This window comes from Pseudophryne corroboree, chromosome 2 (assembly GCF_028390025.1).
Source record: "Pseudophryne corroboree isolate aPseCor3 chromosome 2, aPseCor3.hap2, whole genome shotgun sequence".
In the NCBI taxonomy this organism is placed as follows: domain Eukaryota; kingdom Metazoa; phylum Chordata; class Amphibia; order Anura; family Myobatrachidae; genus Pseudophryne; species Pseudophryne corroboree.
In genome coordinates, this window is record NC_086445.1 from 481,076,363 (window position 1) to 481,102,121 (window position 25,759).

Genomic DNA, 25,759 nt, shown 5'->3' on the forward strand with positions numbered 1-25,759 from the left:
ATGAAAAGCAGACATATAATGCTGGTTGCAATAATCACTAAATAATTGCTGTAATCATAATGCAAAGGTGAGATTTTATATACACCTTTATACCTAGAAGTCTTTCTGCACTAAGATGTTTATCATCACAGAAGACTTTGCTCCTAGGTCTGGATCCACTTAGAGCAGATTCGGGAAGGGGGAAGGGAATGCCCACCCAATTTCTATATTGGATTGGGCATTATTACAAATTGTATTATTCGCATTACCTGATTTATCAAAAAGGTACTTCTGCTGGTGGCAGTAACCACGTTGATTTACAATACGCGCTGAGGTCATCAGTAAGGTGCCACGGGCAGCGGTTCTCAGACTGGCTTATCTGGAGAATTGCAGCGCTGGATTCGTTACATTAATAATTTATTTTTATCAATTAATAAAATGCAAAGTGAATAATCATTTTATTTATAAAGTGCTTTTCTCCTGTAGAACTCAAAGTCGCTTTACAGATATTAGAAACATGGGCCCTCATTCCGAGTTGTTTGCTCGCTAGCTGCTTTTAGCAGCATTGCAAACGCTAGGCCGCCGCCCTCTGGGAGTGTATCTTAGCTTAGCAGAATAGCGAACGAAAGGTTAGCAGAACTGCTACTAAATAATTCCTTGCAGTTTCTGAGTAGCTCCAGACCTACTCCTAGATTGCGATCACCTCAGTCCGTTTAGTTCCTGGTTTGACGTCACTCCCACGTTTCTCCAGCCACTCCTGCGTTTTTACCTGGCACACCTGAGTTTTTTAGCACACTCCCTGAAAACGGTCAGTTTCCGCCCAGAAACACCCACTTCCTGTCAATCACACTACGATCACTCGAGCGATGAAAAAACGTCGCTCGAGCTTGTGCAAATCTCCAAAATTTTGTGTTAAATTACTGAACGCATGCACGCTGCGTACCATGCGCATTTTCCACCTAATCGCTCCGTTGCGAAAAACGGCAACGAACGAACAACTCAGAATGACCACCATGGTGCACTGTGCAAGGATTTGGTATTACAGAAGTAGGAAAACATACAGTACAGAAATAATTAAAAACAATAGAAACCTAGAGGGCACAATAAGCATATTGCAGGGTTGGTGAAAACATTTTGGGTAATAACTTCCACGAGTTATCTATTCCACTCTTGAAAGGTGCCAGATAAGGCAGACATGGTGGGCACACTACGTAGGATTACCCAGGATGGAATATGTCACCCCCAGAAGAGATGACACAAAATGGGTGGTTGCAGCATTCTAACAATAGTAGTAGGGTCCCACCATATGAACAGGAGAGAAATCTAAATCAAATCAATATTGACCACCCTTTGTCTTCAAAATAGCATCAATTCTTCTAGATAGACTTGCACACAGTTTTTGAAGGAACTCGGCAGGGAGGTTGTTCCAAATATCTTGACGAACTAACCAACCAACCAAAGATCGACTGTGGATGTAGGCTTGCTCAAATTCTTCTGTTTCTTCATGTAATCCCAAACAGACTCAATGATGACGAGATCAGGGTTCTGTGGAGGTCATATCATCACTTCCAGGACTCCTTTTTCTTCTTTACGCTGACAGTTGTTCTAAATTATATTTGTTGTATGTTTGGGGTCCTTATCCTGCTGCAGAATAAATTTGGAGCCAATCAGATGCCTCTCTGATGGTATTGCATGACGGATAAGTACCTGCCTGTATTTCTCAGAAGTCAGGACACCATTAATCCTGACCAAATTCCCAACTACATTTGCTGAAATGCAGCCCCAAACTTGCAAGGAACCTCCACCATGCTTCACTGTTGCCTGCAGACACTCATCATTGTACCGCTCTCCAGCCCTTCGGCGAACAAACTGCCTTCTGTTACATTTTGACTCATCAGTCTAGAACACCTGCTGCCATTTTTCTGCACCCCAGTTCCTATGTTTTCCTGCATAGTTGAGTCACTTGGCCTATACGACGAATGTATGACTTTTTGGCTGCAATTCTTTCATGAAGAGCACGTATGGCCAGATTTTTCTGAACAGTAGATGGGTGTACCTAGCTCCAACTGGTTTCTGCCAGTTTTGAGCTGATAGCACTGCTGGACATTTTCCGATTTAGAAGGGAAGTTAGCATTATGTGTCTTTCATCTGATGCACTAATTTTCCTTGGCTGACCACTGCGTCTACAGTCCTCAATGTTGCCTGTTTCTTTGTGCTTCTTCAAAAACAGCAAATCTTGTTGCAGTGCTTAGTCTTGTCATGCTGTATGACCTGTGACATGAACGGTCTTCCACAACCTCACCTTCATAGCAGAGTTTGGCTGTTCCTCACCCAGTTTTAAGCTGTTAACACAACTGTTTCTGTTTCAGTTAATGACTGTTTCAACCTTGTTATTATGTATATTAGAAAAAAAAAAAGACAATGCTTGTTTCTATCCAACACAGCTGGAGATATGTTCAGTTGTGTCAACCTAACAATTAAAATGAAAATTTGTTTAGTCATATGAAACAATAAGAACCTACAACTGCTTCATGGTTTGTACAGTTGCAGAACTATCGAAAGCGGGGTTAAATTATGTATTACACAATCAATACATTCATGGCAAAGGAAGATCCACATAGCAAGATTTTTTTAATCCACTGTCAGTGCCCAACAACGGCAGCAGTTTTATATCTTTACAGGATAACAACTAGCAGTGGCACAAAGAAAATCCACTAAACAGAATCTCATGACCACCTTGGGGGGAGGAAGTGGGGGGGGGGGGATGAGGACTGTGGAATGCCTGTACGATTATTGTTCATCAGTTGTCCACAAGGAATTTAAAGGAGGATGAATGTATGCCAGCTGAAAATGTAAAACAATGGTAACAGTGGTAAATACTGACTTAACACTTCTGGTGTGGAGCATGGGAACTTTATTCTGTGCAGTTTATGGCATGAAAGATATAAATTAAATGTTTTTCCTTTAGTTAATTAACCACTGGTTGATCTCTGTATGGTTTGTTGGAAAAACTTTTGTGGTTTCATAGGAGATGCGTTCGGAATCTTGGCAGCGCTCAGGAGACCGGCGCCAGATCACCGACAGCCCGAAGGCGAGCATCAGGGTTAGGGTCTGGGGGGTTAGGTATAGGGTTAGGCACTAGAAGGGGTGGTTAGCCCTAGCCGCCACCCCCTGAGGGTTAGCTATAGCCAACAACCCTGGAGGGTTAGCCATAGCCACCACCACCACCACCAAAGGACATCTTCAGTGTCGGGATGCCGTGGTCAGTCATGTTACCATCGGCATCCTGACCACCGGGATGAAGCATATATTCCTTTCGCAGCATGTAACCCTACATAATGCAAGCTGTCATATAGCATGCTAAAACAGTCACTTTAATCATAGGGCTCAATCCTATCTGACACAATGTTTCTGCCCCTGCTAGTATGTTCGACTATATACACTGTATGCCACACTTACAGTACTGCTGGATTTGCAGATGTATGTTCTCAATCCCATGGTGAGATAGGGCCGCGAGTAGGGAATGTTAATTGGATCGAATACTTAGAATGAGCACAGTTTGCATTGTTTCCTATTATTTAGTTTAATGGGGATTTAGCACAATTGACTAACAGAACACTGTGGGGTCACCTATAGCCAAACTAAATTATGATGATAATATTCATACATTCAAATTATATGGAAAGATAAGCAAAGTGAATGAATACTTGAATCCAATACTGACTTTACAGATTGCTGCAAACCTACTTTGCTTAGACCACCATGTACAAAGGAACTGTACCAATTGTTCCACCATACAATATTATACAATAACTAAATGGCATGTTTCTAAATGTCATAAAAAGCTTGCAAATCCATAAAAGCGTAATATGCAATATATGTATAAAGGAAATAAAAGTAATACAAAAAAAATCTCGTTTACTGGCATGTGCACAGTATTTTAATGGAAAAATGTTATATAATTAATTGCACAAATATTGTAACTAAAGCAAGGCAAGGTTTTACATTTCAGGTACATACACTACAAATTAGTTAAATGACTTAAATGATTTTAGAAAAAAGGAGCTAATGCTAACTATTAACAAAAAGCACAATACACTTTCCCCATAGCATAATCAATAAGTCTAATTTTGTGCCATACTTAAAATGCAACAAAATGTAGAACTAAATGACGGAAGAGGGTGTGGCCTTTCCAGTGAGGCCACACCGCAGCCACAAGGCCACACCCCCTAATATCACACCTACTATTTACAAGAGAAAATTGGGAATAATGCTATTTTCTGAACAGACAAGTGCACTGTCACAGGGTTGAATAATTGGTAAGACATGTATTTAACAAGGAGTTTTAGGGTCTTGGCTGCAGGTATCACATCTGTGGCCAGCTGTCTAACTTACATTGAAAAACAGAGCAGAGAGATGGGTATCAAAGTGTCTTGTCCCCAAATTGTATTAAATAAATGCAGCTTGTGGCCAAATTGCTGGTTGTAACTATAATGAAGCAACATATTTTCCCACCCAGTGTGCCTACTATAGCCTCCACCAAAATGGAGGGGGTAATAGTATTGCCTTTCACTTTTTGCACTAAAATGCCTCGTTACAGCTCTGGCCATCACACCTGCATGTGGTCAGCTTTACTATCCTCCAAACACAACCATCACAAGGTAATGTACTTGACATGCACTTAACAAAGCATTTCCAACACCAGACACTGAACAATGTCCTGTTACATAGTATAATGTATCTTAATTAAAAAAGAAAAAAGTTTCCAGGAAAAGTTGTCAGTCACCTCACAGTTTTAGCAATATTCAGCTGATGCCAACTAATATCATGTACCAAGATTATGTTTACTGTTCGCAGATCTATTAAGTAGTCTGGCAGGTGTTCAAATTTTACTCTGTGATATTCTCACTTATACACAGCAGTCACCAAATCTCCCTTTATTCCCCAGGCATGAGAATCAAACATACAACTGCTATGTAGATTTAGAAAGGGCTACATGTTTTCTGGACCAACCACTTTATCCTAGGCCACTCATGTAGTGCCATGCTAGTGCACACATTCCATGCCACTTACTGTGCCTGGATGATCTCCATCAGGATAACAAATAAAAAAATTAAATAAATAACTATCTGGACTATGGGGGTCATTCAAACCCTGTCGCTATTGCGGCGCACAGCGCAGATTACCGGTGGTGGCAAACTCCGCAAGAGCAGACACACACATTGCGGTCGCATCCTCAATGGATGCAACCACAATATGATTGACAGCAGTGGACATTTTTGGGACGGTGATGTGGTGTTTGGGTTGGGTCAAACGAGGGCGGGCCAGGACCGTTTTCGGAGTGACTGCGTGACGTCACTCGCAACTGCTCCAAAAAACAAAATGGCCACTGACCGTGCAGGCTGCGCTGCCAGGGGTCAACCTTCGTTCCAATGTGTTCACAATTAGATTGTGTACGCATCAGGAGTCGGCCTTACACATGCTGGGCGGCACCCCAGCATGGGCACAGATGAACGCAGATCTGGCTGCATATGCAGCCATCTGCGTTCATCTCTGAATAACCCCCTATATTCATTTTCTCAAAATATATTCTCAGGTTACTAGTTTGACATAAAAGTCTGTAATTTAAAAGATAAACAATCATACGATATTACATTTGTCTAAAACAAAATAAAGGATTCATTTGATTTAGCTGTCTGCAATGTAAATTAAAAATAAATAAATGAAGATTCACAAACTAGTAACCAATTCATACTATAAATAAATCATTAGAAAATTAGGTATGTAATCATCAAAATAAATGCAAATGGAAGCAATGCAGAGATACTGTATTCTGATATGGCTGTAGACTAAGTGTTATCATTAAACAATTATGGGCAATCAAGTAAGAATTAGCAGGGCTCTACCAGACAGCAGAAAACTGAGCCAGAACATAAAAGACCAATGATCTCATCTCACAGTTCTGCAGTGCCAAACCAAGGAGGCCAGAATTGTTGTGGAATAACAACTCTCCCGAGGCATTAATGCTTTAGTGCTGAACAAAACATAGTTAAAAGAAAAACTGTATCATGCATACAGCAGTATATTCTCACAATCTACATACACACACACAATGTATAAGCCTCGGCACTCCAGTTGCTAGTTACTTGCTGCGTGGTGCCCTCCTTGTGGGTTTTCTGAACCACCATAGGGGTGGCCTTTATGCACTGTACAAGCTTGTGAGTGCCGCCTGCTTTCATCGAATATATATATATATATATATATATATATATATATATATATACTAGCTGGAGTACCTGGCGTTGCCTGGGATTTTAAGAATGTCTGTTTACAAAAATAAATGTAAATATTAAACACACAGTATAAATAACATTGTAGATAGCTGAATACCCGTGCTTCGCTATGGGATGAGGAACGTAAATTAGAATGTTAGTTGTTCATTAATTTACGTTGGTTGGAGATCTAGTATATAGGCATATCTTGCTTCCCTGACGCACTTTGTGTAGTGGCCAGACCTCTTTTTATTCCCCCAAGGGACCATGTTCTTCCCACTACACAACTCTCAGTCTGTGGCTTCCTGCTGCCTCCATACCCCTCCTCACATCATGTCAGTGCCCCTGTGAAAATATCAATTTATTTACAGTTTCTTAATTAGCACAGCACATTATGTATCTCCTGATATACTCTGTGCTGCTGGGGGGCCGTGCTACATCCACTATATAACTCTCAGTGTGTGGGTTCGTGCTACCTGCATTCCCCTCCTCACATCATGTCACTGGCCCTGTCACATGCAGCCCTGTCATCACTGACATATCATGCATGTCCTGATATACTCTGTGCTGCTGGCCCATCCCTAGGGGTGCTAGTGGTGCGTTACCCCCACAGTGTTTGTTCCCAGAGTGTAAGTCATATGTGTAGCAAGTTTGGTGTAAATTGCTCCAGGCATTCCAGAGTTACGCTGTCTGCTGAAAAACTCTGTGCTGCTGCCTCACCCCTAGGAGTGCTAGGGGTGTCTTACCCGCACAGTGTTTGTTCCCAGCTTGTAAGTTATATGTGTAGCAAGTTCGTTGTAAATTGGTCCAGGCACACGGGAAATATGCTGTCTTATGAGATACTCTGTACTGCTGTCCCACCCCAAGGGGTGCTATGGGGCATCTGACCACCACAGTGTTTGTTCCCACAGTGAAAGTCAGATGTGTACCAAGTTTGTTGTAAATTGCTCCAGGCATTCCAGAGTTATGCTGTCTGCTGAAATACTCAGTGCTGCTTCCTCACCCCTAGGGGCGCTAGGGGTGTCTTCCTCCCACAGTGTTTGTTCCCAGATTGAAAGGCATATGTGTATCAATTTTTGAGTACACTGCTCCAGCAATTCCGGAGTTATGCTGTCTGACGATATATTCTGTGCTGCTGTCTCCCCCCTTAGGGGTGCTAGGGATTTCAAATTGTTTTAGTTGCCTCGGCCGTGTTTTAATACGCTCGTATGTAAAATTTCACGATCATAGCTTGTAAACTGTGGATTTGTATAGAAAGACAGAAGGACAAATTTTCGCTATTATTTTTTTTTATATATATATATATATATATATATATATACACACAGTATATAAATATATATGTGTGTGTGTATGTATATACATGAATATGTGTGTGTGTGTATGTATATATATATATATATATATTTCTCTAACGTCCTAAGTGGATGCTGGGGACTCCGTAAGGACCATGGGGGATAGCGGCTCCGCAGGAGACTGGGCACATCTAAAGAAAGCTTTAGGACTAACTGGTGTGCACTGGCTCCTCCCCCTATGACCCTCCTCCAAGCCTCAGTTAGATTTCTGTGCCCGACGAGAAGGGTGCACACTAGGGGCTCTCCTGAGCTTCTTAGTGAAAGTTTTAGTTTAGGTTTGTTATTTTCAGTGAGACCTGCTGGCAACAGGCTCACTGCATCGAGGGACTAAGGGGAGAAGAAGCGAACTCACCTGCGTACAGAGTGGATTGGGCTTCTTGGCTACTGGACATTAGCTCCAGAGGGACGATCACAGGCCCAGCCTGGATGGGTCCCGGAGCCGCGCCGCCGGCCCCCTTACAGAGCCAGAAGAGCGAAGAGGTCCGGAAAAATCGGCGGCAGAAGACGTTCCTGTCTTCAATAAGGTAGCGCACAGCACTGCAGCTGTGCGCCATTGCTCTCAGCACACTTCATACTCCGGTCACTGAGGGTGCAGGGCGCTGGGGGGGGCGCCCTGAGACGCAATAAAACATGATAAAAATACCTTACATGGCAAAAAAATACATCACATATAGCTCCTGGGCTATATGGATGCATTTAACCCCTGCCAGAATATACAGAAAAACGGGAGATAAGGCCGCCGAAAAGGGGGCGGAGCCTATCTCCTCAGCACACTGGCGCCATTTTCCCTCACAGCTCAGTTGGAGGGAAGCTCCCTGGCTCTTCCCTGCAGTCACTACACTACAGAAAGGGTTAAAAAAAGAGAGGGGGCACTAATTAGGCGCAGTATTAAAACATACAGCAGCTATAAGGGGAAAAACACTTATATAAGGTTATCCCTGTATATATATATAGCGCTCTGGTGTGTGCTGGCATACTCTCCCTCTGTCTCCCCAAAGGGCTAGTGGGGTCCTGTCCTCTATCAGAGCATTCCCTGTGTGTGTGCTGTGTGTCGGTACGTTTGTGTCGACATGTATGAGGAGAAAAATGATGTGGAGACGGAGCAGAGTGTCTGTAACAGTGATGTCACCACCTAGGGGGTCGACACCTGAGTGGATGTACTGTTGAAAATTACGTGACAGTGTCAGCTCTATATAAAAAAACAGTGGTTGACATGAGACAGCCGGCTACTCAGCTTGTGCCTGTCCAGACGTCTCATAGGCCGTCAGGGGCTCTAAAGCGCCCGTTACCTCAGATGGCAGATACAGACGCCGACACGGATACTGACTCCTGTGTCGACGGTGAAGAGACAACCGTGATTTCCAGTAGGGCCACACGTTACATGATTGAGACAATAGAAAATGTTTTATACATTTCTGATAATACGAGTACCACCACAAAGGGGTATTATGTTCGGTGAGGGAAAAACTACCTGTAGTTTTCCTGAATCTGAGAAATAAAATGAGGTGTGTGATGATGCGTGGGTTTCCCCCCGATAACAATTGATAATTTCTTAAAAAGTATTGGCTGTATACCCTTTCCCACCAGAGGTTAGGGTGCGTTGGGAAACACCCCCTTGGGGGGATAAGGCGCTCACACGCTTGTAAGAACAAGGGCTCTACCCTCTCATGAGATGGCCGCCCTTAAGGATCCTGCTGATAGAAAGCAGGAGGGTATCCAAAAATGTATTCACACACATACTGGTGTTATACTGCGACCAGCAATCGCCTCAGCCTGGAGGTGCAGTGCTGGGTTGGCATGGTCGGATTCCCTGACTGGAAATATTGATATCCTAGATAAGGATAGTATATTATTGCCTATAGAGCATTTAAAAGATGCATTTCTATATATGCATGATGCACAGCGGAATAATTGCCGACTGGCATCAAGTATAAGTGCGTTGTCCAATTCTACCAGTAAAATGGTCAGGTGATGCGGATTCCAAACGGCATTTGGAAGTATTGCCTTTGAAAGGGGACATTTGGGGTCGGTCTTTTAGACCTGGTGGCCACGGCAACAACTGGGAAATCCACGTTTGTACCCCAGGTCGCCTCTCAAAATAAGACGGCGTATTATCAGGCGCAGTCCTTTGTTGGCAAGCGGACAAAAGGTTTCTCTTTTCTGCTCGTGACAGAGGGAGAGGAAAAAGGCTGAAGAGATTACCCAGTTCCCAGGAACAGAAACCCTTTCCCGCCTCTGCAAAGCCCTCAGTATGACGCTAGGGCCTTACAAGCTCAGGCACGGTGGGGGCCCGTTCTCAATTAATTTCAGTGCGCAGTGGGCTCACTCGCAAGTAGACCCCTGGATCCTTCAGGTAATATCTCAAGGGTACATATTGGAATTCGAGACGTCTCCCCCTCGCAGTTTCCAAAAGTCGGCTTTACCGACGTCTCCCTCTGACAGGGAGGCAGTTTTGGAAGCCATTCACAAGCTGTATTCCCAGCAGGTGATAATCAAGGTACCCCTCCTGCAACAGGGAACGGGGTATTATTCCACACTATTGTGGTACCGAAGCCAGACGGCTCGGTGAGACCGATTCTAAATCTAAAATCTTTGAACACTTACATACAGAGGTTCAAATTCAAGATTGAGTCACACAGAGCAGTGATTGCGAACCTGGAAGAAGGGGACTACATGATGTCTCGGGACATCAAGGATGCTTACCTTCATGTCAAAATTTACCCTTCTCACCAAGGGTACCTCAGGTTATGGTACAGAACTGTCACTATCAGTTCAGACGCTGCCGTAGGGATGGTCCACGGCACCCCGGGTCTTTACCAAGGTAATGGCCGAAATGATATCCCTTCGAAGGAAGGGAATTGTAGTTATCCCTTACTTGGACGATTCCCTGATAAGGGTAAGATCCAGGGAACAGTTGGAAGTCAGTGTAGCACTATCTCAGGTAGTGTTGCGGCAGCACGATTGGATTCTCAATATTCCAAAATCGCAGCTGGTTCCGACGACTTGTCTTCTGTTTCCTAGGGATGTTCCTGGACACAGTCCAGAAAAAAGGTGTTTCTCCCGGAAGAGAAAGCCAGGGAGTTATCCGAGCTAGTCAGGAACCTCCTAAAACCGAACCAAGTCTCAGTGCATCAATGCACAAGGGTTCTGGGTAAAAATGGTGGCTTCCTACGAAGCAATCCCATTCGTTAGATTCCACGCAAGAACTTTCCAGTGGAACCTACTGGACAAATGGTCCGGGTCGCATTTTCAGATGCATCAGCGGATAACCCTGTCACCAAGGACAAGGGTATCCATCCTGTGGTGGTTGCAGAGTGCTCATCTTCTAGAGGGCCGCAGATTCGGCATTCAGGACTGGGTCCTGGTGACCACGGATGCCAGCCTGCGAGGCTGGGGAGCAGTCACACAGGGAAGGAATATCCAGGGCTTAGGGTCAAGCCTGGATACATCACTTCACATAAATATCCTGAAGCTAAGGGCCATTTACAATGCTCTAAGCTTAGCAAGACCTCTGCTTCAAGGTCAGCCGGTGTTGATCCAGTCGGACAACATCATGGCAGTCACCCACGTAAACAGACAGGGTGGCACAAGAAGCAGGAGGGCAATGGCAGAAGCTGCAGGGATTCTTCGCTGGGCGGAAAATCATGTGATAGCACTGTCAACAGTATTCATTCCGGGAGTGGACAACTGGGAAGCAGACTTCCTCAGCACGACCTCCACCCGGGAGAGTGGGGACTTCACCCAGAAGTCGTCCACATGATTAAAAAACTCGACAGGTATTGCGCCAGGTCAAGAGACCCTCAGGCAATAGTTGTAGACGCTCTGGTAACACCGTGGGTGTACCAGTCAGTGTATGTGTTCCCTCCTCTGCCTCTCATACCCAAGGTACTGAGATTGATAAGATGGAGAGGAGAAAGCACTATATTCGTGGCTCCGGATTGGCTAAGAAGGACTTGGTAACCGGAACTTCAAGAGATGCTCACGGAGGATCCGTGGCCTCTACCTCTAAGAAGGGACCTGCTCCAGCAAGGACCCTGTCTGTTCCAAGACTTACCGCGGCTGCGTTTGACGGCATGCCGGTTGAACACCGGATCCTGAAGGAAAAAAGGCATTCCGGATGAAGTCATCCATATCCTGATCAAAGCCAGGAAGGATGTAACCGCAAAAACATTATCACCGCAATTGGCGAAAATATGTTGCGTAGTGCGAGGCCAGTAAGGCCCGACGGAGGAAATTCAACTGGGTCGATTCCTACATTTCCTGCAAACAGGAGTGTCTATGGGCCTGAAATTGGGGTCCATTAAGGTTCAGATTTCGGCCCTGTCAATTTTCTTCCAAAAAAGAACTAGCTTCAGTCCCTGAAGTTTAGACGTTTGTAAAAGGGGTACTGCATATACAGCCTCCTTTTGTGCCTCCAGTGGCAATTTGGGATCTCAATGTAGTTTGGGTTCCAAAAGTCACATTGGTTTGAACCACTTAAATCTGTGGAGTTAAAATATCTCACATGGAAAGTGGTCATGCTGTTGGCCCTGGCCTGGGCCAGGCGCGTGTCAGAATTGGCGGCTTTATCCTGTAAAAGCCCTTATCTGATTTTCCATTCGGACAGGGCGGAATTGAGGACTCGTCCTCAGTTTCTCCCTAAGGTGGTTCCAGCGTTTTCACCTGAACCAACCTATTGTGGTGCCTGCGGCTACTAGGGACTTGGAGGAATCCAAGTTGCTGGATGTTGTCAGGGCCCTGAAAATATGTTTCCAGGACGGCTGGAGTCAGGAAATCTGACTCGCTGTTTATCCTGTATGCACCCAACAAGCTGGGTGCTCCTGCTTCTAAGCAGACTATTGCTCGTTGGATTTGTAGTACAATTCAGCTTGCACATTCTGTGGCAGGCCTGCCACAGCTAAAATCTGTAAAAGCCCATTCCACAAGGGAAGTGGGCTCATCTTGGGCGGCTGCCCGAGGGGTCTCGCCTTTACAACTTTGCCGAGCAGCTACTTGGTCAGGGGCAAACACGTTTGCTAAATTCTACAAATTTGATACCCTGGCTGAGGAGGACCTGGAGTTCTCTCATTCGGTGCTGCAGAGTCATCCGCACTCTCCCGCCCGTTTGGGAGCTTTGGTATAATCCCCATGGTCCTTACGGAGTCCCCAGCATCCACTTAGGACGTTAGAGAAAATAAGAATTTACTTACCGATAATTCTATTTCTCATAGTCCGTAGTGGATGCTGGGCGCCCATCCCAAGTGCGGATTGTCTGCAATACTTGTACATAGTTATTGTTACAAAAATCGGGTTATTATTGTTGGGAGCCATCTTTTCAGAGGCTCCTCTGTTATCATACTGTTAACTGGGTTCAGATCACAAGTTATACGGTGTGATTGGTGTGGCTGGTATGAGTCTTACCCGGGATTCAAAATCCTTCCTTATTGTGTACGCTCGTCCGGGCACAGTATCCTAACTGAGGCTTGGAGGAGGGTCATAGGGGGAGGAGCCAGTGCACACCAGTTAGTCCTAAAGCTTTCTTTAGATGTGCCCAGTCTCCTGCGGAGCCGCTATCCCCCATGGTCCTTACGGAGTCCCCAGCATCCACTACGGACTATGAGAAATAGAATTATCGGTAAGTAAATTCTTATTATTTCTGTATTTGCAATTACACTATTTTATACTGTAAATGGAAATGTAGGCAATCAGTATGATTTCAGGGATTACATTGTGTGTACCAAACACCATTAGAGCTCGGAGCATAACTCCATTTCACAAAGAACCAGTACTGTCTTTAAACATGTATCTCCATTTAGGAAGCTACAGTAATTGCTTGTAGCCTAATATCTCATGCCATATTTAGACTCCCACAAGTCTAGTACACAGGTTCTCCAACTCGGTCCTCAGGACCCAAAACAGTTCACATTTTCCAGTTCTCCTCACAGAATCGCAAATAAATTAATGAAAATTAATTAAATTAATTAACAAATTAATTAGCTACAAGTTACAAAGTAAAAATTGCAGCATACTGTGCTAAGAAAAAACAATTGTTCAAAAGCAACAAGGAAAAAAAAAATGAAAACCAAAAAACAGTCAACAGGCACTTCAAAAAAAATGAAAAATAAAAATAGGCAGCCTATGGCCGGTATTCAATCACATGCGAAGAAACATCGGGAGCAAAAAGCTAACGTTTTTCGCGCTTTTTCTCCATTATTTTTTTTTAGGGCTATCCAATTAGGTCACCTGAAAAACAAACAAACATTTTCTCCCGAAAACACACAGCTTCAGTGAAACCTGTGTTTTCGGTTTGGACAAAAACAGGGCTGTTTTCAGGGATTTGGTTTTGCCTGCCTGAGGCAGGTGAAACAAAATCCCTGATAAGCCGCATCTCGCGCCGGCTTATTGGGGCTAATTATAATTTACCCGATAAGCTGAATTTCTCCTGATTAATGATCGCAGGTAATTGAATACCGGCCATACACAGTATACCTGCAGTGATTGCAAAAACGTGCTATAGTGCGTAGTTTACCCAGCTTTGAGGACTGTGGATCCACATTGCCATGATGGGTGTGTCCCCGAGTCAAGCACAGCTGCAGTCAATCCCTGAGTGCGGGCAGCCGGGCGCTGGGTGTAATATCACGGAGGGTAGTGGTAGTTGAGTGTTACCACGGCGGGAGGAGGAGACGGGCTCAGAGTGTTACCGCGGCGGGAGGAGGAGACGGGCTCAGAGTGTTACCGCGGCGGGAGGAGGAGACGGGCTCAGAGTGTTACCGCGGCAGGAGGGGGGAGCCGGGCTCAGAGTGTTACCACGGCGGGAGGAGGAGACGGGCTCAGAGTGTTACCGCGGCGGGAGGAGGAGACGGGCTCAGAGTGTTACCGCGGCAGGAGGGGGGAGCCGGGCTCAGAGTGTTACCGTGGCAGGAGGGGGGAGCCGGGCTCAGTGTTACCGCAGCCGGGGAGCTGAGTGTTACCAAGGCAAAGGGAGAGCCAGGAAGCGGAGTGTTACCTCAGCGGGAGGGGTAAGCCGGGCACTGGGTGTTACCACTGAGAGGGGGGTTCATGTGCACTAAAAGCTCTTACTTATCTATGTAACAGAAGAAAAGGAGAGTTATGGTAGACTTACCATTGTTAACTCTCTTTCTGCGAGGTACATTGGGTTCCACATGGAAACATTGGGGGTGTAGAGTGGATCTTGATCCAGAGGCACCAACAGGCTAAAGCTTTAGGCTGTCGCAGGATGCATTGGGGCCTCCTCTATAACCCCGCCTCCAAGCACTGGGGGCTCAGTTTCATCAACCACTCCAATGCAGGAGTCGGTAAGAGAGAAGGTAGATGTTAGTCACATAGAACCACATTCTCACGACAGGAGAAGGGACCAGCGGCTAATGCCATACAAACCAATAGAAGCCAGGTGAGTCAGGGTGGGTGCCCTGTGGAACCCAATGTACCTTGCAGAAAGAGAGTTAACAATGGTAAGTCTACCATAAATCTCCTTTTCTGCAGCACATTGGTTTCCACAGGAAAACATCAGGGATGTCCTAAAGCAGTTCCTCAAGGGAGGGGACACGCCTTAGCGGGTATGAGAACCCGGCGTCCAAAGAAAGCATCCTGGGAGGTGGAAGTGTCAAAGGCATAGAACCTAATAAACGTATTCACAGAGAACCACGTAGCCGCCTTGCACAATTGTTCTGCGGACACGCCATGGCAGGTCGCCCAGGAAGGTCCAACTGACAGACAGAGTAGAAAGGGCATTAATAGCAGTAAAAGCTGGCAATCACCATTCTAATACATCTTGCCAAGGTTTGCTTATTCGCAGATCAGCCACGTTTGTGAAAACCTAACAAAACAAAAAGGGAATCTGACCTCCTGATAGAGGCAGTCCTTTCCACATACATACGGAGAGCCCGTATCACATCCAAAAACCGCTCTTTGGAGGTCAAATCAGAAGAGATAAAGGCCAGAACCACAATCTCTTGGTTAAGGTGAAAAGATGACACCACCTTAGGTAAATAACCTGGGCGAGTTCTAAGAACTGCGCGGTCATTATGAAATATTAGAAAGGGTGGATGACAGGAAAATGCGCCTAAGTCCAACACACTTCTTGCAGAGGCAATAGCCAGTAAAAACAAGACCTTGGCCGTGAGCCATTTAAGGTCCATCGTCTCAAGAGGTTCAAATGGAGACTCTTGCAGGGCATACAGGACAACAGACAGATCCCATGGAGCCATAATCCGTAAGAAACCCTGAGTGAATGTATGAACGTCAGGTATAGACGCAATTTTTCTCTGAAACCATACCAACAAGAAAGATATGTGAACCTTGAGGGAGGCCAGACGAAAGCCTAAGTCCAGGCCTCTTTGCAGAAAAGCCACAATTCTGGAAGTTCTGAATCTGTATGCATCATAATTCTTATCAGCACACCAGGTGAAGTAAAAATTCCAGACCCTGTAATAAATCCGAGCAGATGCCGGTTTGCAGGCTTTTTACATAGTTTGGATGACTGCCTCAGAGAATCCTTTGGCTCTCAGGAGTGACGCCTCAAGAGCCACGCCGTCAAAGCCAGCCTGGCCAGGTCCGGAAAAAAACAAGGACCCTGAATGAGGAGGTCTGGGTAATGAGGAAATAGAAGAGGATGCTCTGTCGATAGACCCTGCAGGTCTGAGAACGAATGCCGTCTGGGCCACGCTGGAGCGACTAGAAGTAGAAATCATCCTTCATGTTTGAACTTCCGCAGGACCCTGGGCAAGAGTGACACTGGAGGGAACACGTAGGGCAGCCGAAAGTTCCATGTAATTGCCAGTGCATCCACGAACGCTGCTTGAGGATCCCTGGTCCTTGATCCGAAGACCGGAACCTTGTGATTGTGTGGAGACGCCATCAGGTCTACGTCTGGTAGGCCCCACTTGTCCACTAGGAGTTGAAAGACTTCTGGATGAAGACTCCATTCTCCGGCGTGCACGTCCTGGCGACTGAGGAAGTCCGCTTACAGTTTAGGACACCCGAAATGAACACTGCCGGTTTTGCTGGCAGATGGCGTTCCGCCCAACAAAGGATTTTTGACACTTCCATCATAGCCATGCGGCTTCGAGTGCCGCCTTAATGGTTTATGTATGCCACCATAGTGGCATTGTTTGACCGTACTTGAACCGGCCTATTCTGGACCAGAGGCAGGGCGAGAGACAGTGCAATAAACACCGCCCGCAACTCCAGAATGTTTATTGGGAGGAGTGACTCCTACTTGGTCCAGCGACCCTGAAGCGAGTGCTGCTCCAACACCGCACCCCATCCCCTCAGACTGGCCTCCGTTGTCAGCAGGACAATTGCTGGTCCTGTAGCCACCAGGTCAGCGACAGACGAATCTCCGGAGTCAAAGTGATCATGTGAGATCTGATCCGATGAGGTAGGCCGTCCCACTTGGAAAGGATTAACCTCTGCAGAGGGTGAGAATGAAATTGAGCATACTCTGGCGACGGAGATGGGCCATCATTATGGCCATGACCTTGGTGAAGATCTGAGGAGCCGTAGCAAGTCCAAATGGCAGAGCCTGGAACTGATAGTGGAGATTGCCAATAGCAAACCGCAGATACTGCTGATGCAACATGGCAATAGGTATATGCATGTACACATCCTGTATAGCCAGGGATACCATATAGTCTCCAGGTTCCATAGCCAGTATAATTGAGCACAGTGTTTCCATACGGAACTTGGACACTCTCACAAACTTGTTCAGTGATTTGAGGTTGAGTATACTGTAGGCCGGAAAGACCCATTAGGTTTCGGAACTAGAAACAGGGTCGAGTAGTAACCTCTGCCTCTCTGGCCAGAGGAACCGGCACTACCACTCCTGTATTCAGGAGAGAACTCACAACCTTTTGCAAAGCTTGTGCATTTAACTGAGCCGAAGGGATAACCGTGGTGCAAAACTGGCGAGGGGGATGTCTCTTGAAGTAAACTGTGTACCCATGAGAGACAACTTCTCGCATCCATGAGTCTGAAGTGGTCATTAACCAGACCTGGGTGAACTGCAGAAGTCGGCCTCCCACCCTGGGGTCCCCCAGGACTACTTTGCCTTGGGCTTAGTGGTTTTGGGAGCACGAGACTGTCTTGAGTATGCCTGACCTTTTGCTGTCCCTTGTGGCCGAAAGGATCAAAAAGTGGTACCTTTAGTCTTCTGTGCAGAAGGATTAGTATTTGGGAGAAAGGCAGTCTTAGCAGCCGCCAATTCAGACACAATTTTATTTAGTTCTTCCCCAAACAAAATGTCCTCCTTAAAGTGGAGTACCTCCAAGGTCTTTTTGGAGTCTAGGTCCAACTTCCATGACCTCAACCACAGAATACGGCGAGCCAGGACAGACGTAGTAGACGCCTTGGATGCCAACACACCCGCCTCAGAGGACGTCTCCTGAATGTAATAGGTGGCAGTGGTAATGTGAGACAGGTATTGTGTGGCATTATCAGATATATCCTCGGGCATCTCTTCCTCTAAAGCCTGAACCCTTGCTTCAATTCCTTTTGCACCCCAAGAGGCCGCAATAGTGGGTCTATGTACAGCACCTGTAAGGGAGTAAATAGATTTCAGGCATCCCTCCACAGGCTTTTCTGTCGGTTCTTTAAGTGAAGTGACAGTGGTGACAGGCAGAGTGGACGACACCACTAGGCGGGTGACATGAGAATCCAACGGCAGTGAATTTTCCCACTTGCTACATAATTCTGCATGGAGAGGATAGTCAGCCAAGACCTGCTTAGACAGAGGGAATTTTTTCCCGTGATTAGACCAGGGCTCCTGCCTGATGTCCACCAAATGGTCAGAATGGGGTAATAGATTTTTAAACACCTTCTGCTGTTTAAACATATCAGTTTCCTTAGCCACAGTAGTGGAATCCTCATCATCATTGCTTAATAGCAATCACAAGAGCAGGGACATCAATTTGCAATGGAGAATCCTTGTCAGAAACACCTGATTCAGTGTCTGACAGGACGGTATGCTCCCCCTCCTCTACAGATGAAACATCTGAGAGATTTGTGGATTGTGAGGAGGAAGCAGTCCGCTCAGATGACCAGAGACACTAGAGTAACCTGGAGTAGATTTTTGTCTGATCAAGGAATGATTTAATTGCTGCAACTGGTAAGACAAATTTTCTGCACAACACGGATTAACCATAGGGACAATTTCTGTCTGTAATGGCACAGGTGGTCCCATGGGGGGGCGTAAGGCGTTCCACCAGAGTACTCAATAGGTTTGTGAACAATGAGAGTAACATCTGGGCTGACTGTTCCCATGGCACAGCTGCTGATCATATGGCTGGAGGGCACGCCTGTTTGAAAAGGGTTTTGCAGAGTCCCACCATGAAAGGACACGTGCATGAACCCCAGGTTCGAGTTGGCTTTAGTGGTGTGAAAGGGGCATAACTGGCATTTTTCCCACTATTTGCCTGAGAACTGCAGGCGCCTGCAAAAACATTTAGACAGAGCTGCCTTCACTGCCTGTATGCTGCCTGCATCCTGCTGCTTCTGATGCGTAGCGCCCCGCTGAGAGACCTGAATCTCTGTGAGTACTTACCTGACCCTAGGAGGCAAGTGACAGCAGGGACCTCACTCTCAGTGCTGGTACTGCCTCTCTTTACATATGATCCTGGGACTTGTGGTGCAACAAACCTGGAACTGCTCCATGTACTGGCTGTCACTTGTACCCAACACACCTCACCCTATCAGCCTTATGTTCCTAACCCCAGTAGGTCTACTTCCAAGTTCTCATGATAGCATCCCCACTGGCACATCTTAGGAGTACCCCCAGGATATGGGGGTTTGCACTTCATCTCTTCTTCCCTAGCCCAGCATCTCCGTAGGAGTGCTCTCCCCCTCCCAACTCCTGCCCTGTGTCTTTCTTTTACAATTCTTCTGGCTGCAGCAGCAGGTTTTCTTATTCCAACCTCAACCTAGTTGTCTCAGACATGCCCTGACTGACTTGTCCCCTTCCCTCCCACCTCTATTCAGCAGAAGTGGATTTGTTACCTTTCCTTACTTCCCGTGACTCATCATTCAAAGTTTTTCTTGTCATAGCTTAGCAGGTGATTTTCTGTTATGCACAAAAGTCTGCCCTTAACCCCCTCCTTGCCCCCAGTACTGCCCTAGCAGTTGTCTACCTTTCCACCCCCTGCAAGCCCCCTCCTTGCCTCCCAGTACTGTACCAACTACTATATGTACTTACCCCTTCACTACCTACAGCACTGCCTGCCCTTACTCCCCCCTACCTTCAGATCTACACCAAATGTTACCTGCCCCGGCACTGTCCCAACTGCTTCTTGTCCTCGACTCCCCATAATATGTGATGGGACCCAGAAACAGTGAGGAGTACCCCAATTATTTAAAGTGTGGGGTCCCTAGGACTCACAAATTTCTTTGCCCAGCGTGATCAGATACATGTGAACAATTGAAGCACTCTGCCCTGTAGCAGCACTACTAGTATATAGCTTTACTATACAGCAAAACATTAATTTGTATAACAATTTAAAATAAAAATCATATAGTACCATAAAGGCACAAGTGAACATACAAAGATGTTATAAATTACAGTGAATGCCAAATAGCATTTTTTTTTATGTAACTTACATGGCAAAAACTCACCTGTCAGCACTAACTAGAACAATTTCAAATTTTTGGCCTAACTCTTTGATCTTCCGATAAGATTCCACCAGCACTCTTGTCAAACTTCGACAAGGAGGACACTGTAAATGAAAGATAAGGAAAGCCTCAGAAACTTTAAAAAAAAAAGAATTTAGCAACAAAATTTAACACAAATAAAAAATAAAATACTTCAATATTAAAGAATATAGCAATTTAAAGTTTAGAGCTACACTATAATCCACTAGATAAATCTGACTGACAGTCTAAAGGTGCATACACACTTGCCGAGAAAATGAGCGATGTCGCTCATTTTCCCCCTTCCTGAGCGACGTTGCTCATTTTCTCGGCAAATGTGTATGCCGCCTGCGACGAGCGATGCACGGCTCCGTGGGTCAGCAACGATCCTCGCTGTCGGCAGTGCATGCATGCTCAACCTGGACTGTCATCCAGGAGCTACATGCACGGCTGGTCGCTGCGTGACGTCACTGAGCAATATGAATGGTCATATCGCACAGTGTGTGTGCTGGGCAGCCGACTGCCTGGCCCGGGAGGGGAAAGACACTAGGCGACGTCGCTCATAGAGCACGTCGCCTAGTGTGTTAGCAGCTTTACTACCCTAGCCAGAGTCCTGGAGCAAGCTTTGCACAGTCATTTTTCTAGGTACCACCCAGGCCATCTCACAGTCTTGACTACAAACCAGGGAAAGAGGTTAAGGGGATGTGAGTGTAGGAGCTTGTGGCATATTAGAGGGAAAGTGGGACCAAGCTCGCACAGGTCCTATGCACCAACCATGCATGGGCATGGGGGGGAACTATTACAGTTGTCAGCCAATAAGCACAGCTGATTTACTGAATTATCTATAGATATTGCTGAAACCTGAATGGATCTCAATCATTGTTAGCCACTGTTAGTTTTTGGCAGGGACACACAATTCCAATTGCCTTTGGTTTAAGTCAGCCAACAAAATTACCAAGTGTAGCAGTATCAGAAACTTCCAGCACAGAATTTAGTGAATCTATACACATGATGCAGAGCTAGTCATCTCACAGCAAGCTAACTGGTACGCTATGCGTTCCCCATTAGTGCTCTGTGTCACCTTGGGAAGGGGGTAATTATCAGACTATTTTCTTTCCTTTTTATTATTTTTGAAAGCTGCGGTGGAAACTATTCAAGCCCCGTATTCCTGTCATATAACGCTGTCATTAGGGACAGTTTTCTGAGCTTTCTGCTAGCTGCAATCCTGTACGTTGGTTCCGGTGTTTCAGTACCATTATGCGTCACCATAGGGTCACTCAGAAGGCCGATTATGTAAGGATGTGTGATCGTGCTGCGTCCTTCTAAGCAGTTGCTGACTTCAGCACAGACACCAGCTGAGACATTTCCTTATTTTGGCACAGTATCTGCGTAGGAATCGCAGCTGCGAATGGATTAGCGTACTACTAGGAATCAGGCCCACAGTCCTCAGGAGATCCCTGTGATCTGAGCCTACTTGTTTTTAGAAATGAATGGTTTTTACAAGTCTATAAACCTGTAATCTGACGTAAAAGATTTCAGCCGCGTGACACACAGGATATAGAGGCTGGGCACAGGAGAAGGCACTTAACTAGTTAAATACTGACTGATGCTCCCTCTCCTATATACCTTGTCCTCTAGAAACCCATTTGCCCTCCATACTGAAGTTAGCATTGTCGCATCTTCAACATATTTACTATCGATAAACTGATTATAAGCCTTTTTTTATTTTATTTTTTATTTAAACAAAACCCTAATTGAGATAACACCATATTCAAACTGAAGCAGACAACAGGATCAAGTAGAACAACACATCAGAACATAAGGCAGGGAATGCAGCGTCCCCCAGATGGGTTCAGTATGATTTACCGATGGACACAATACCGACAGTCATAATCCTGACAGCCACTAACCTCAAGTCCAAATACTGACATGGTCAAAATACCGACATTCATTATGCCGACATGTTTAAAATGCCGATATAGTCTGAATATAGGCATTTAAAATGCCGACATGTCCAAATACTGATATTATTTTTTACGGGGGGGGGGGGGGGGGGACGGATGACGACACCATCTGTGTGTACAGTTCATGAGTTGCCACAATATTATTATTGTTATCATTATTAACCGTCAATGAGTGTCGGGATGATGGCCATTGGTATTGCATCTGTCATTAAGTCAACTGCTACCCCAACCAGATGGATTTGAAAACCAGATTTTATGGTGAGTAGATGAAAATCCAGAAAATACTCTTACATCTTATCTGAGGGACACTGCTTACTCTAGCCTTTCCCAAAGCAAGCCTACGTAGGATGGGAGTGTGTCAGTAATCCGTACGTAATACTCAACACCAAAACTGGAGTCACTAGAAACAATGGTATTGCATCTGCAAGACTTGAAGGCCACAAGCCGTACTGCCCAGAAAACACTCACAGCAAAAAGAGAGAGGCATGGGCTTCTCCACAGACATATACGCCTAACGAATAGTAGCAGAAAGCCATGTTACTACGGATTGTTATGAAAACAATATTAATATGGCACTTTTCTCCCAGCAGGACTCAAAGTGCTTCACATTTGCATTTAAAAAACACAAGATAAAAAAAAATATCTTAACAGAAGAGAGAACTAAGCATTTGGGCTGTATATTTTTTAGGAAATAAAGGGACATTAGTGAGATACCGAGTAAACAGGAAAGTCTTGATCCTGTTTTTGAAACGATCTAGAGTTGAGGTCCATTGAACTGTGCAAGGAAGCGAGATCCACGGAATCAGCACCACAAAGCTCAAAAGCTCAACTCTCTAATGAATTAAGGTAGCTTCTAGTACAACTAATACTCCATCTATAGATTGCAGTAAGCGGTAAGTAATCAGAAACTGCTTCAGGTGCCTTGTACCCTAGTTATGTAGGGCATTGAAAGTCAGTAAGCCAAGCTTGAAATACAGTTGCAATCTTACAGGCAGCCAGAAAAGAGTAGAGAATTGGTGTTATGAGACTTAAACGGAGCTGGTTAGTTAAATAACCTACAGTATCAGCTGCATTTTGTACCAGCTGCAATTGGTGCAATTCTTTTGTTTGGAGACACATTAGAGGGTATTGCAATAGTCTAGGACAGTGATTTTCAACCTTTTTTTTACTCGCGGCACACCGAACAATATTTTAAAATTGCCAAGGCACACCATCAGTTCCCCACAGGAAAATAAAATACACACATTGGCCCTCACAGTAAAAAAAAATCCACACATACATTGGCCTACGCAGAAAAAACTATTACATTGCTCCCACATAAATCCTATTGCTCCCCACATGAATTATTCACATTATTCCCCCCCATAAATCCATAAATCCTTATTCTCCACACATAAATCCTTTTGCTCCCCACAGGAGAAATAAAATAACAAATATTAGCCCCTATCGGTCAGCTGTTCTCCTCCTTGTCCCTCAGTGGCGGGGGTTGTTCATAGTGGAGTGCTGCGAATACTGAGCAGTGGGCGGTCGGGCAGGTGTGGGCATGGGTAGGCAAGGAAAGCTGTGGATGTAGGTGGCAACTGGAAGATATGTATGCAGGCGGGTGGGCTGGCTGGGTGTGAGATGCGGCAGCTGTGATCTACGATTTCACACCACCGTGTCTTCAAGGCATAGGTCACGAACCGATCACAACTGATCCTCTAAGAAGAGCCCGAGCCAACAGTTCACTCTGAAGGTGCAGGAAGTGTCTCTGGCTCCGCGGCACACCTTGCAACTGGTCGCGGCACACTAGTGTGTCACGGCACACTGGTTGAAAAAGCCTGGTCTAGGAGTAATGCAAATGCATGTATGACTTTAGGCAGATCTTCTGAGGGATTTAGAAAGTTTAAGTTTTAAGCCACAATCCAGGAGAACACCAAGATTCCGCACATGTTCAGTGTTTTGTAATTCATAAGCTATAAGCATAAGTTCAGTTGGTTGGCTATGCTACAGTCTTGTCCTTTGATAGTGAGCTCCTATCAAAAGAACCTCTATTTTATCAGGATTCAGTTGTAGCCAACTGGCACTCATCCACTCCAGCTAGATGACTCAGGCTCAGCTAGACAGCCTTTTAGGGATGGTATTGTGTTCTCATTACCTGGAGCAAAGGATAGGTACAGTTGTGAATCATATGCATAGCAGTGGTAGACTAGGCCATAACATCTAATTATATCACCCAGTAGTAGCATGTATACTGCAAGAAGTTTGGGAGACAGTATTGAACCTGTGGAACACTGCATTGCAGAGGCACTGGCATACGCCAGAAGAAACTCTCTGTGACCTGTGATGAGAAATGAGTTGAACCAGCAAAGAACTTAGAACTGTGGTATCCAGTCCACAGAAACTTTTCAGGCACTCAACTGATGCTGACCAACCACGCTTATGAGCATCATACAGAAGAAGGAGACCATCCATTCTATGAATGGTCACAGTCTGGTCAATGTAAATGTTTAAAGCTCAAATCACATCCAGGAGATGAAGAGGACTCAAAGAACTAGAAGGGGTCTCTTGCTGAAATGCCAGCAGGACAGTTTCCTTTTGATTTAAATGGAACTCAGATAAAGAATTTCCTCCACAGGCGCTAAGGAGGGTTACAGTATATGGGGAAGGGAGCATCATTTAAAATAAGAATTTACTTACCGATAATTCTATTTCTCGTAGTCCGTAGTGGATGCTGGGGACTCCGTCAGGACCATGGGGAATAGCGGGCTCCGCAGGAGACAGGGCACATCTAAAAAAGCTTTTAGGTCACATGGTGTGTACTGGCTCCTCCCCCTATGACCCTCCTCCAAGCCTCAGTTAGGTACTGTGCCCGGACGAGCGTACACAATAAGGAAGGATCTTGAATCCCGGGTAAGACTCATACCAGCCACACCAATCACACCGTACAACTTGTGATCTGAACCCAGTTAACAGTATGATAACAAAACGAAGTAGCCTCCGAAAAGATGGCTCACAACAATAGTAATAACCCGATTTTTGTAACAATAACTATGTACAAGCATTGCAGACAATCCGCACTTGGGATGGGCGCCCAGCATCCACTACGGACTACGAGAAATAGAATTATCGGTAAGTAAATTCTTATTTTCTCTAACGTCCTAGTGGATGCTGGGGACTCCGTCAGGACCATGGGGATTATACCAAAGCTCCCAAACGGGCGGGAGAGTGCGGATGACTCTGCAGCACCGAATGAGAGAACTCCAGGTCCTCCTTAGCCAGAGTATCAAAATTTGTAAAATTTTACAAACGTGTTCTCCCCTGACCACGTAGCTGCTCGGCAAAGTTGTAATGCCGAGACTCCTCGGGCAGCCGCCCAGGATGAGCCCACCTTCCTTGTGGAATGGGCATCTACATATTTCGTCTGTGGCAGGCCTGCCACAGAATGTGCAAGCTGAATTGTACTACAAATCCAGCGTGCAATAGACTGCTTAGAAGCATGAGCACCCAGCTTGTTGGGTGTATACAGTATAAACAGCAAGTCAGACTTTCTGACTCCAGCCGTCCTAACTATATATATATATATATATAT

General features: G+C 45.5%; 1 protein-coding gene across 1 annotated transcript in view; it reads right to left on the bottom strand.

Moving 5' to 3' along the window:
- The window catches only part of NXN (nucleoredoxin), a 272,207-nt gene that overhangs the window by 130,094 nt on the left and 116,354 nt on the right, over positions 1–25,759 (bottom strand). Inside the window, exon 4 of the mRNA XM_063953861.1 lies at positions 20,210–20,310. Within this exon, the coding sequence (XP_063809931.1) occupies positions 20,210–20,310 (101 nt within the window). The remainder of the gene's footprint in view (positions 1–20,209; positions 20,311–25,759) is intronic.